At 43.6% G+C, this 12,704-nt stretch overlaps 1 protein-coding gene and 1 long non-coding RNA gene across 8 annotated transcripts in view; both read right to left on the reverse strand.

Moving 5' to 3' along the window:
* The window catches only part of SP110 (SP110 nuclear body protein), a 39,567-nt gene that overhangs the window by 8,792 nt on the left and 18,071 nt on the right, over positions 1–12,704 (reverse strand). For 6 of the 7 annotated variants that reach the window (XR_004482622.2, XM_049712524.1, XM_033425766.2 and 3 more), the window contains exons 11-14: positions 12,352–12,417; positions 10,689–10,838; positions 8,100–8,168; positions 297–395 (exon numbers count right to left, since the gene is read on the reverse strand). Coding sequence is in view for 6 of the 7 variants with exons in the window: in XM_049712524.1 (XP_049568481.1) it covers positions 297–395; positions 8,100–8,168; positions 10,689–10,838; positions 12,352–12,417 (384 nt within the window). In the remaining variant the exon portion in view is untranslated. The remainder of the gene's footprint in view (positions 1–296; positions 396–8,099; positions 8,169–10,688; positions 10,839–12,351; positions 12,418–12,704) is intronic. The other variant, XM_033425755.2, reaches the window with a different exon arrangement.
* Positions 605–8,092, reverse strand: LOC117200879 (uncharacterized). Its single transcript, XR_004482637.2, has 2 exons — positions 7,302–8,092; positions 605–5,419 (listed from the first exon to the last, which is right to left on the reverse strand). It is a non-coding gene; the product is annotated as an uncharacterized LOC117200879 (long non-coding RNA).

Raw genomic sequence — 12,704 nt, forward strand, 5'->3', positions numbered from 1 at the left:
GGAAGCCCTAAAACCTGCCCTACTGGTGAAGGATTGGGACAGAATTTGCCTTTTATGTGGCTAGGACATGTGTCACAGGGTCCATGGATGACTTCCATGTGGGAGGGGAGTGGCCTGGTCGTCAGATGTACCATGACATTGAAAAGGTTGAAAATTCCTTCTTAAAAAGCGTTGCTTTTTCTGCAGCCTAGCCTGCAGGGTCCATGTCCTGAACAATGACACACGTGGATATTTCCTTCCCTTCTAGTGATTCCTTCATCTAGGGTTTCCAAAGAGCAGAAGATCGAGGAACTCACCTTGTTTCATTTTCTCCTTATATAAAATCCCCTTTGCCTTACCACAGGTCACAGGAAGTTTAGGAGAGTGAAAATCCAGAGTTTCATCTTCAGGTTTTTCTGAAAGTAGAAAAGAACAGATTAGCGTTCCTCAGTCTTCATTCTGTCTCCCTCATGAATTTTTCATGAATTCTAATAATAATAGTAATAATAATAACATGAGTGGCAGTAGGGAGCGTCCTCTGGTTAATTCACAGGAAGTCTTCCATTTTGAGTAGCAGATGAGATATGTGAACAGAGGGGTCTCTAATAAACAAAACTACCCCTGCCAACACTACATCAAATAAAATAATTTAATAAAACATACTGTGCTTCTTCAGTGAATGTGTTTAAATTCACAAATTCATTGACTATCACCTAAAGGTCCTTTATTCCATAAGCATCCTGTTTATCCCTCTGTGCTGATGGGAGTTGCCTACCCAAAATATTTCTTTGCATTCACGTAGCTGGAGAAAATTTCTCTGTCTATGATTTTATTGCCTGATTCCAACCAAGATGGGGGTGAGTGAGGCAGTTATCACTGAAGGGATAGTGTAAGTCTTCATCGTTTGATCGTTCCCCTGCTTCTTCCTCTATGAGTAAAAGAAAACCCTGGAGAGCTCTAGACTAGTTTGCACATTGCCTATGGAGGGATTTGGCAACTCACAGCCCCTGAGTAGGGATCTGGGGTTCTGATTCAGGAGAAGGAATTGTAAAAGGGTTAACACAAACATCAGCAATTCCTGCTTCCCCTCCCCGCAGCCTCGTTGTGGGTGAATTCATTAGAGACAGACCACAGGAGCTGCTTCTTTTTTTTTGGATTTTTTTTTTAAACATCTTTATTGGAGTATAATTGCTTTACAATGGTGTGTTAGTTTCTGCTTTATAACAAAGTGAATCAGTTATACATATACATATGTTCCCATATCTCTTCGCTCTTGCGTCTCCCTCCCTCCCACCCTCCCTATCCCACCCCTCTAGGTGGTCACAAAGCACCGAGCTGATCTCCCTGTGCTATGCAGCTGCTTCCCACTAGCTATCTATTTTATGTTTGGTAGTTTATATATGTCCATGCCACTCTCTCACTTTGTCCCAGCTTACCCTTTCCCCTCCCCATATCCTCAAGTCCATTCTCTAGTAGGTCTGCATCTTTATCCCCATCTTGCCCATAGGTTCTTCATGACCATTTTTTTTTCTTAGATTCCATATACATGTGTTAGCATATGGTATTTGTTTTTCTCTTCTGACTTACTTCACTCTGTATGACAGACTCTAGGTCCATCCACCTCACTACAAATAGCTCAATTTTGTTTCTTTTTATGGCTAATATTCCATTTATATATGTGCCACATCTCCTTTATCCATTCATCTGATGATGGACACTTAGGTTGTTTCCATGTCCTGGCTATTGTAAATAGAGCTGCAATGAACATTGTGGTACATGACTCTTTTTGAATGATGGTTTTCTCAGGGTATATGGCCAGTAGTGGGATTGCTGGGTTGTATGGTAGTTCTACCGTTAGGTTTTTTTGTTTGTTTGTTTTGTTTTCTTTGCGGTACTCGGGCCTCTCACTGTTGTGGCCTCTCCCGTTGCAGAGCACAGGCTCCGGATGTGCAGGCTCTGCGGCCATGGATCACGGGGCCAGCTGCTCTGTGGCATGTGGGATCTTCCTGGACCGGGGCACGAACCCGTGTCCCCTGCATTGGCAGGCGGACTCTCAACCACTGCACCACCAGGGAAGCCCCTACTCTTAGTTTCTTAAGGAACCTCCATACTGTTCTCCATAGTGGCTGTATCAATCTACATTCCCACCAAAAGTGCAAAAGGGTTCCCTTTTCTCCACATTTATTGTTTGTAGATTTTTTGATGATGGCCATTCTGACTGGTGTGAGATTATATCTCATTGTAGTTTTGATTTGCATTTTTCTAATGATTAGTGATGTTGAGCATCCTTTCATGTGTTTGTTGGCAATCTGTATATCTTCTTTGGAGAAATGTCTATTTAGGTCTTCAGCCCATTATTGGATTGTGTTGTTTATTTTTTTGATATTGAGCTGCATGAGCTGCTTGTAAATTTTGGAGATTAATCCTTTGTCATTTGTTTCATTTGCAAACATTTTCTCCCATTCTGAGGGTTGTCTTTTCATCTTGTTTATGGTTTCCTTTGCTGTGCAAAAGCTTTTAAGTTTCATTAGGTCCCATTTGTTTATTTTTGTTTTTATTTCCATTTCTCTAGGAGGTGGGTCAAAAAGGATCTTGCTGTGATTTATGTCATGGAGTGTTCTGCCTATGTTTCCTCTAAGACTTTGATGGTGTCTGGCCTTACATTTAGGTCTTTAATCCATTTTGAGTTTATTTTTGTGTATGGTGTTAGGGAGTGTTCTAGTTTCATTCTTTTACAGGAAGCTGTCCAGTTTTCTTAGCACCACTTATTGAAGAGGCTGTCTTTTCTCCACTGTATATTCTTGCCTCCTTTATCAAAGATAAGGTGACCATATGTGTGTGGGTTTATATCTGGGCTTTCTATCCTGTACCATTGATCTATATTTCTGTTTTTGTGCCAGTACCATACTGTCTTGATTACTGTAGCTTTGTAGTATAGTCTGAAGTCAGGGAGTCTGATTCCTCCAGCTCCGTTTTTATTTCTCAAGATTGTTTTGGCTATTCAGGGTCTTTTGTGTTTCCATACAAAGTGTGAGATTTTTTGTTCTAGTTCTGTGAAAAATGCCAGCGGTAGTTTGATAGGGATTGCAGTGAATCTGTAGATTGCTTTGGGTAGTAGAGTCATTTTCACAATGTTGATTCTTCCAATCCAAGAACATGGTATATCTCTCCATCTATTTGTATCATCTTTAATTTCTTTCATCAGTGTCTTATCATTTTCTGCATATGGGTCTTTTGTCTCCTTAGGTAGGTTTATTCCTACGTATTTTCTTCTTTTTGTTGCAGTGGTAAACGGGAGTGTTTTCTTAATTTCACTTTCAGATTTTTCATCATTAGTGTATAGGAATGCCAGAGATTTCTGTTCATCAGTTTTGTACCCTGCTACTTTACCAAATTAATTGATTAGATCTAGTAGTTTTCTGGTAGCATCTTTAGGATTCTCTATGTATAGTAACATGTCATCTGCAAACAGTGACAGCTTTACTTCTTCTTTTCCGAGTTGGATTCCTTTATTTCTTTTTCTTCTCTTATTGCTGTGGCTAAAACTTCCAAAACTATGTTGAATAATAGTGGTGAGAGTGGGCAACCTTGTCTTGTTCCTGATCTTAGTGGAAATGGTTTCAGTTTTTCACCATTGTGGATGATGTTGGCTGTGGGTTTGTCATAAATGGCCTTTATTATGTTGAGGCAAGTTCCCTCTATGCCTACTTTCTGGAGGGTTTTTATCCTAAATGGGTGTTGAATTTTTTTGAAAGCTTTCTCTGCATCTATTTAGATGATCATATGGTGTTTCTCCTTCAATTTGTTAATATGGTGTATCACATTGATTGATTTGCACATATTGAAGAATCCTTGCATTCCTGGGATAAACCCCACTTGATCATGGTGTATGATCCTTTTAATGTGCTGTTGGATTCTGTTTGCTAGTATTTTGTTGAGGATTTTTGCATCTATGTTCATCAGTGATATTGGCAAAAACCCCCGAAAGTTAGCAGAAGGAAAGAAATCATAAAGATCAGATCAGAAATAAATGAAAAAGAAATGAAGCAAATAAGAGCAAAGGTCAATAAAACTAAAAGCTGGTTCTTTGAGAAGATAAACAAAATTGATAAACCATTAGCCAGACTTATCAAGAACAAAAGGGAGAAGACTCAAATCAATAGAATTAGAAATGAAAAAGGAGAAGTAACAACTGACACTGCAGAAATACAAAGGGTCATGAGAGATTACTACAAGCAACTCTATGCCAGTAAAATGGACAACCTGGAAGAAATGGACAAATTCTTAGAAAAGCACAACCTTCTGAGACTGAACAAGGAAGAAATAGAAAATATAAACAGACCAATCACAAGCACTGAAATTGAAACTGTGATTAAAAATCTTCCAACACACAAAAGCCCAGGACCAGATGGCTTCACAGGCGAATTCTATCAAACATTTAGAGAAGAGCTAACACCTACCTTTCTCAAACTCTTCCAAAATATAGCAGAGGGAGGAACACTCCCAAACTCATTGTACGAGGCCACCATCACCCTGATACCAAAAGCAGACAAAGATGTCGCAAAGGAAGGGAGACAGCTTTCCGATGTGGTCCTGATGATCCTGCATTTGGCTCCATCTCACCCCTCATCTCAGTAAACAAGCCTCTAAGGATGGAAGCCTGAGGGCGAGGCCTGTGTGGAGCTCTCCCGCATCTATTAGGTCACTTCTAGTAAATGTGAGCAAACGTGGCAAGTCTGCTAGAAGTCAGCAATTAAAGAACAAAGGGAGGGACTTCCCTGGCGGTCCAGTGGTTAAGGCTTGGAGCTTCCGATGCATGAGGCCCAGGTGCGATCCCTAGTGGGGGAACTAAGATCCCACATGCTGCACGGCGGGGGCGGGGGAAGAACAAAGGGAGTTCATAGAGATGAAAAGCCTGGTGGAGGAAATGAAAAGAACAAGGAAAAGCAGAATGGAAAAAAACCTAGTGAGTGATTGGGAAGACTAAGTACAGGGGTTCTTACAGAACATAGAGAAAAGGCACAGGGTGAAACTATGCCTGCAAAGACATGGCCTGGGGAGAAGGCCGGAGCTCTATGACTTGTACACAAGGGGCCTGGCGGGGGATGCAGTGGCTGGAGGAGAAGCGCTAGTTACGGGAATAGTGAAAGCAGCACACACATTCTATTGTTTATTTTCACTACAACCTGTAACAAAAGAAAGGCAACGGCAATGATCCTCATGTTATAGATGGGGGCTCAGGCGCAGATTTGGAGAGAGAATTGCTGGCGGTCACCACACTGTGTGAGACGGAGGTAGCACTGGAATCCGGACGTGCCGGCCCCTAGTCTCGTGCTCTTTCCATGGCATCAGAAACACTGCAACAAGACTCCACATCATATGATGGATAACAGCACAGAGACACGACGTTAAATCAGAAGTCACAGCCAGGGTGGAGGTGCTAAGGAGACAGGAAAAGCTGATGCAGATGCAGAGCTCTCAGCCTTTGCCTGGACTCTTTGCTTCCTACTTGTGTTTCCTAAAAACACCAGGAGTTTTTTTTTTTTTTAGTGTAAAGGACAAAGGACTTGGGATTAAAACACCTAGGTTGATTTTAGCTCATGCAAGTCTTTTATGCTCTAATTGAATCTGGAAAATGGACCGAAAAATACCTCTTTGAGGATTAAATGGCAAAATGTGGAACAAAGTGCTTTGCCAACTGTAAAGTGCTGTACACACTTATATATTGTTGGCAGGGCCTCTGCATATGGTAGTGTGGGATGTGCACTGAATAAGGATTTCCCCTTTACGGTGGGAGGATGGGGAGCTCCTAGTCACATCAGAGCTGTAATCCATTTGCACACTTCCTACGTTCTTCCAGCAGAGGGCAGCAAAGGGCCTGGTCTCAAGAATCAGCTCTGACAGACGTAGGTCAAGTGTATGGTGGAAGGGGCACTTTTTCAATTTCATGAAGTTCACTGTACACGTCACTGGAGGCCCTGATATTGGTATTCATACTTGATGAGAAAGAATGAATAATGTATTGATTTGACAGCTATTTAAGCACAAACCGCAAGGCACAGAGGAGACATCGAGCAATGAGCAAGATGGACCCATGTTCTAAACTCATTTGAGTTTCACTCAGTGAACAGGATGTACACAGACAGTTAATTACACTTGTGATAAAACAGAAACAGACTCACAGTCTTAGAGAACGAACTTATGGTTACCAGGGGGGAAGGGTCCAGGGGAGGGATAGTTTGGGAGTTTGGGATTGACATTAACACGCTGCTATATTTAAAATGGATAACCTAGAGACTGTCATACAGAGTGAAGTAAGTCAGAAAGAGAAAAATACTGTATGCTAACACATATATATGGAATCTAAAAAAAAGGTTCTGAGGAACCTAGGGGCAGGACAGGAATAAAGACGCAGACTTAGAGAATGGACCTGAGGACGGGGGGTGGGGAAGGGTAAGCTGGGACGAAGTGAGAGAGTGGCGTGGACATATATGTACACTACCAAATGTAAAATAGCTAGCTAGTGGGAAGCAGCTGCATAGCACAGGGAGAGCAGCTTGGTGCTTTGTGACCACTTAGGGGGGTGGGATAGGGAGGGTGGGAGGGAGACACAAAAAGGAGGACATATGGGGATACATGTATACGTATAGCTGATTCACTTTGTTATAAAGCAGAAACTAACACACCATTGTAAAGCAATTATACTCCAATAAAGATGTTAAAATAAGTAAATAGAAAAACATAAAATGGATAACCAACAAGAACCTACTGTCTAGAACAGGGAACTCTGCTCAATATTATCTAACAACCTAAATGAGAAAAAAATTTGAAAAAGAATAGATACATGTATACCTAACTGAATCACTTTGCTGTACAGTAGAAATTAACACAACATTGTAAGCCAACTATACTTCAATAAAATAAATTTTTTAAAAAAGAGATCTGATACTATCAGAAACAAATGATACCTGTGACAAGTGCAACCAAGAGAAAATACCCTCTGCCTGCTGGGTCAGAGAAGGCTTTGTTCAAGGTGACCTGGAGGCTGTGTAACAAAGGAGGAAGGAGGGTGAGGGGGTTGGCTTTGGGGACGAAGCGTGTGAAGGAGGGAGGAGACATACTGAGCAGGCCCTGAGAAGGATGGAGGGTGAAGCGTTCATGTCAAAGTGACGATGCTCAGAGAAATCAGGCTGCTGGCGACCCTTGGGGCTCTGGGTAGGGATTGGAATATGGGTGTGGATTATGTTCTATTTCTTGACCTGGGTGCTGGGTACGTGTGGCCTTTCCCTTTGTGTTCATTCCTGAAGCTGTACAGTAGGTACCTGCATTTTTCCACAAGCACGGTGCATCAGTGCTCCTCAAGATGCCGGCCTGCGATGAGACAGGAATCTGACCAGAATAAAAATCAATGCGCTGCTGTTTCCACTGGGGTCTTGCTAGGAAACCAGTGTGCTCAGAGTCACAGCTGATTTACAAGCTCCTGATTTTTGCAGACCTGCGGCGAGCAGGCTTGTAGATGTCACCAGTCTGTGGACCCCAGATTGGGTAGCACCTGTTATACTTCAGTAATAAGTTAACGGAGAAAAAAGGCCAGTGTGGCTGGCGTCTAAAGAGGGAAGGGAGAGTGACCAGAGATAATGCCCAAGAAGTATGTTATAAAAGCAGAGGGAGGGACGTCCCCGTTGGCACAGTGGATAAGACTCCACGCTCCCAATGCAGGGGGCCCGCGTTCTATCCCTGATCAGGGAACTAGATCCCACTTTCATGCCGCAACTAGTAGTTCTCGTGCCACAACTAAGGAGCCCGCAAGCTGCAATTAAGGAACCTGCCTGCCGTAACTAACACCCAGCGCAACCAAATAAATGAATAAATAAATATTTAAAAAATATGGCAATGCTTTAAGAAAAAAAACGAGAGGGAAAATGAATTCAAGGAGCGGAGGAAGAGGGGAAGGAGAAGGAGGGAGAGGAGGACTGTGTCCCCAAGAGACACACCAGAGTGCAGGGGGGCAGAAGCAACGGGGTGCTCACCCCCAGAGACCAGGCGTGCAGCCCTGACCAGCACAGCAGGCCAGGGCCCTGGGGAGCCTGAGGGCGAGGCCCTGCCTCTCACTTACTTACCCTTTATGGGAATATTTCTGTGACAACTTGTTGTTGCACTTGAACAGACATCTTTTATCCTTCCCTTTTCTAAAAAGAAAACAATTAATAGTCATTTATAACTGGAAACATAGATTTACGTGCTTTATGTGTCACTATCTCAAAGTAATTTTTTCTGTCTTTCTACCAGTTTGGAGAGCAAGAGAGACAGGAGTCCTTATGAAAGAAAAATTATAGCATTGACCAAAAAAAAATATAGCAAGCTCCAGGTAATAGATGGGAAGGTTAAACGTATTACAGAAGGCAAATTTTCACAAATTAATATATATTAATATATAACAATATTACATATATATATATATATATATATACTTAATACAAATACTAGAAGTAAATAAAGGATGTAGCCTTATAAATATTACATAGAAAGGGCTTTTTAAGGCAGAAGTACAGGGCATAAAGCAGTGATTCTCAATGATGCGTGATTTTGCCCCCAGAGGATATCTGGAAGTGTTAGGAAATCTTTCTGCCAGACTGGGAGGCAGGCGCTGCTGCCGTCTGATGGGTGGACGCCAGGGATGCCGCTGAACGTGTCACAATGCATAGCACAGCCTCTGCAACCAGAATTAACTGGCCCCAAATAACAACAGCGCAAAAGCTGAGAAACTCTGACATAAACCATACTGGAAAAAATAAACTGATGTGCCTAAGACTCTCGGGAATTCCCTGGCGGTCCAGTGGTTAGGACTCCACGCTTTCACTGCCATGGGCCCAGGTTCAATCCCTGGTCCGGGAACTAAGATCCCACAAGCCGCACAGCATGGCCAAAAAAACCCAAAAACCAAACCAAACCAAAAAAATCGAAACCCTCCACAGCCAAAAACTTCTCAAGTAAAAGACAAACACAAAATAAGAAAATTGCAGCAACCAGGGGTTAATCTCCCAAATTGATCAAACAACAAAAAAAGAAGAGTCATATATAAAACTAGGCAAATATGAATAGGGGACCTTCAAAAGAAAACGTTCTGAAGAAAAATTTGTTTAAAAAACAGGCATCTTAGTAAACACAGGCTAGATAACGCTGTAGTCATCTATGATACTCCTAAATCCCAGTGGTTTATTACAGGTGTCGGCAAACTACGGCCCAAGGGCCAAGTCAGCCCAATGCCTGTTTTTTTCTTTTTTAATAAATGTATTTATTACTTATTTTTGGCTGCTTTGGGTCTTTGTTGCTGTGCGCGGGCTTCCTCTGGTTGCGGTGAGCAGGGGCTACTCTTCGTTGCGGTGCGTGGGCTTCTCATTGTGGTGGCTTCTCTTGCTGTGGAGCACGGGCTCTAGGCATGCGGGCTTCAGTGGTTGCGGCACGTGGGCTCAGTAGTTGTGGCTTGCGGGCTCTAGAACGCAGGCTCAGTAGTTGGGGTGCACGGGCTTAGCTGCTCTGCGGCATGTGGGATCTTCCCAGGCCAGGGCTCGAACCTGTGTCCCCTGCATTGGCAGGCGGATTCTTAACCACTGCGCCACCAGGGGGGCCCCCAATGCCTGTTTTGGTATTAACGTTTTATTAGAGCACAGCCAGGCCCACTTGTTTACATTTTTGTCTCTGCTGCTTTCACGCTACAATGGCAGCGTTGAATAGTTGCAGTAGAGACTTTATGGCCAGCAAAGCCTAAATTATTCACTCTCTGGCCCTTTTTAGAAAAAGTTCTTCAAGCTTTGGCTTGAAAGTAGCCCTCTCACTTCCACCCACATTTTTTGGCCAAGTCACGAGGCCATTCCTGAGTCCACAGGGCAGGGGTGTGTGACCTTCTGAGATGCTGGTGAGCAGTACTGTGACCTTCCAAAGCGTATTTAACCACTCACAGAGCACAAAGAAATTCCAAGGAAAACACTGGTGGACTATCATTCTTGGCCTTTACGTTCGACAAACAGAAAAGTCTTGTTATTTCTGGTGTTCGTGAAGATGTAGGGAAGAGGGTGTCCACACCGCATTCATGGGAGTCTAAACTGGCAACAACTTGATCATCCGTATGGGATTAGTTTATTTTATTATTTTAGTTTAGTTTAGTTTTTGGCCTTGACGCTTGTGGGATTTTATTTCCCCAACCAGGGACTGAACCCAGGCCCTCTGGAGTGAGAGCACAGAGTCGGACCGCCAGGGAATTCCCAGTATGGGATAATTTTAAATATGCGGACCCACTGACCAATCTACTTCACTTCCAGAAATAAACCATTAAGAAATAAAACAGAGAATGTGTCCACTTCGAAGTCTGATGCCACTCCCGTCACTGGATCCGCCCGAATCAGAGAGGAGCCCCCAGACTCTGTGGAGCAGAGGTGGCTCTGCTGATAGAAATGTAAACAGTAGACCCAGGGGAGTGGGGATGGGGTTCTGCAGGGCACAGCTGAGGCGACCTGCACCCTGAGAACACGGTTACCTCTCCCAACAGCCACCCCCAGACCAAGAGACTCTTGCTCTGTCTTCACGCCCATTCGTCTGCCCCCTCCTTCCTTCTGTTAGTAACTTCATGCATCTGCGTCACCCTGTGCCTGCTCCACGGGAGCCCCACCCACACGGAGCATCCAGGTGACAAATTCCATCGCCAGCCTTACCCTCCGGTGCAGGCTTTGGGGCACGTTCAGCCCTTGCTTTCTGGGCCCGTGTCATGACCTTCGAACTCCTGGTTGAGTCGTCCTTCCTTTCAGTCACCTGCTCCACCACTTGGAGCGTCTCTTGGGTTCTGCGTCCAGGTGAGGCTGACCCTGGGCCAAAGAGCGATTTGTGAAGAGTTTTCATTGGGGTCCCAGTGGCCCTCCCCCTCCCCGAAGCTTCTCGCACTCCCAGTTCCCTCACTTTGAGACCTCTGTACCCACTGCCTCACTTTTATCATGCTATTTCTCCATAATTACTCCTCTCTTCTCTTGTGGGTATCTTTCTTTCTCCCCCAAACTCCTGTTTCTCTTTTCCCCCTTCAACTTCTCTTTCTGACTATTAATTACATGTGTATCAACGAGAATCTAAGCTCCATGAGGGCAGGGAGTTTTCTGTTTTGCTCACTGCTGAGTCCTCAGAACCTAGGACATGTGCCAGCACACCCCTCAACTCAATTCATCTCTGCGGAATGAATGTGTAACAGGCAGCATGTTTTAGAAAATATTCAAATTATGTATTTTTCACCCTTATACGTTGTAATGTCCAAGGTTCCCTAATTATTAAATCAATAAATTTCAGGGAAGGGGCAGATGCTGGCTAGATCTGAGAAGAAACTGCTCAGCTGAGGCTGTTTTGGAGATGCTACCCTAAATCTTGAAACACAAATTTGTTGAGAGTGAAAGAGATTTCTTTGTTTCAAAAATTACCTTTATATACCCACAGGAGACGCTTAGAGGTCTGAGTGTCAAGTTTTCCTAGAAGTCATTGGTGGAGAGAACTCAGCATATGACAAGGAGAGAGTGGCGGCGCTGGGGACTGAGAGAAAGTGACAAGAGGAGGAGAAGGGCGAGCAAGGAGGTCCTAGTCCCCACCCAGGTCAAACCCCAAGATTAAGGGGTGTTGGAAACAAACAGAAAAATTCGGGGAATGTCCAAAGCAGTGGAACACATGTCATGATTCATGTTTGGGGGCTGACAGGAGATTCCCTCTCAGGGTGCTGAATTCAAGGTCTGGAAATCCAAGGGGATCCCCACCAACCGGCGCACCTTGAACTAAAGCAAAAAGAAGGAGAAAGGAGAGGGGAAGGGGAAGAGGGAGAGAATGCAGAGGAGAAGGAGAAAAGGTGATGAGCACAAAAAGGAATAAAGCACAGGATCCAGAAAAATGCAGAGCCACATACATTTCTGTTTCTTATACTGCAAATCACATGATTGTCACGCATGGAGTCAATGCAAGCTAAGCATTGCTTCAGGTGGTTCTGAACACTCAGTGACAACGAATCTAACTCCGGTTTGGGACTGGGAGTCTGAATCCTGCCCGCACGTTCAGGTTTGCTTTGTCTATTCTTCCTGGCTCTGAACTTGCACTGGACACAGTCCTAATCTCAAAATTGACTGATGCGTTCTGCCCACCTCCACCCCATTCCTTCCCAGTGATAAGAGAAAAGAAACCTGTTGGAATCAACATGGTTCTCCTTTTGTGAGGAGGGGCCTTTGATGGGATGACCTAGGGGTCGAGATGGGGTTGGCCGTGCTCTAGTGACACCGGGTGGGTGGCCGTGTGGCTGGAGAGAAGAACCCTGATGAACATTAAGGGAATGACGACTTCACCCTTCTTGCTTACCTCTTGGGAGACTTTTTTTCTGTCTTTTTTTTGAACTTGACCAGCTATGTATTTTTCTCTTCCTTCCTAAAACAGAAAAGAAAATCATCTCTTATAGCTATAGATATTGATCTACAAGCTTGAAATGTCAATACGTTTTAAGTAAAATTTTTTTCTATCTTCCCATCACTTTGGGGAGGCAAGAAAACCAGGAGACCTATGTGAAGAAAGTACTCGGAAATGGAAAAGGATTGAATAAAGAAGTAATAGAGATATACTAAATTATTAACATTAAAATATATCACTTTCTAATTAATAACCAGTTTTTTCAAGACTAGAAGAAAATATATAGAGAGATTGTTATAAGCCATAGA

Source organism: Orcinus orca, chromosome 7, assembly GCF_937001465.1.
Source record: "Orcinus orca chromosome 7, mOrcOrc1.1, whole genome shotgun sequence".
Lineage (NCBI taxonomy): Eukaryota > Metazoa > Chordata > Mammalia > Artiodactyla > Delphinidae > Orcinus > Orcinus orca.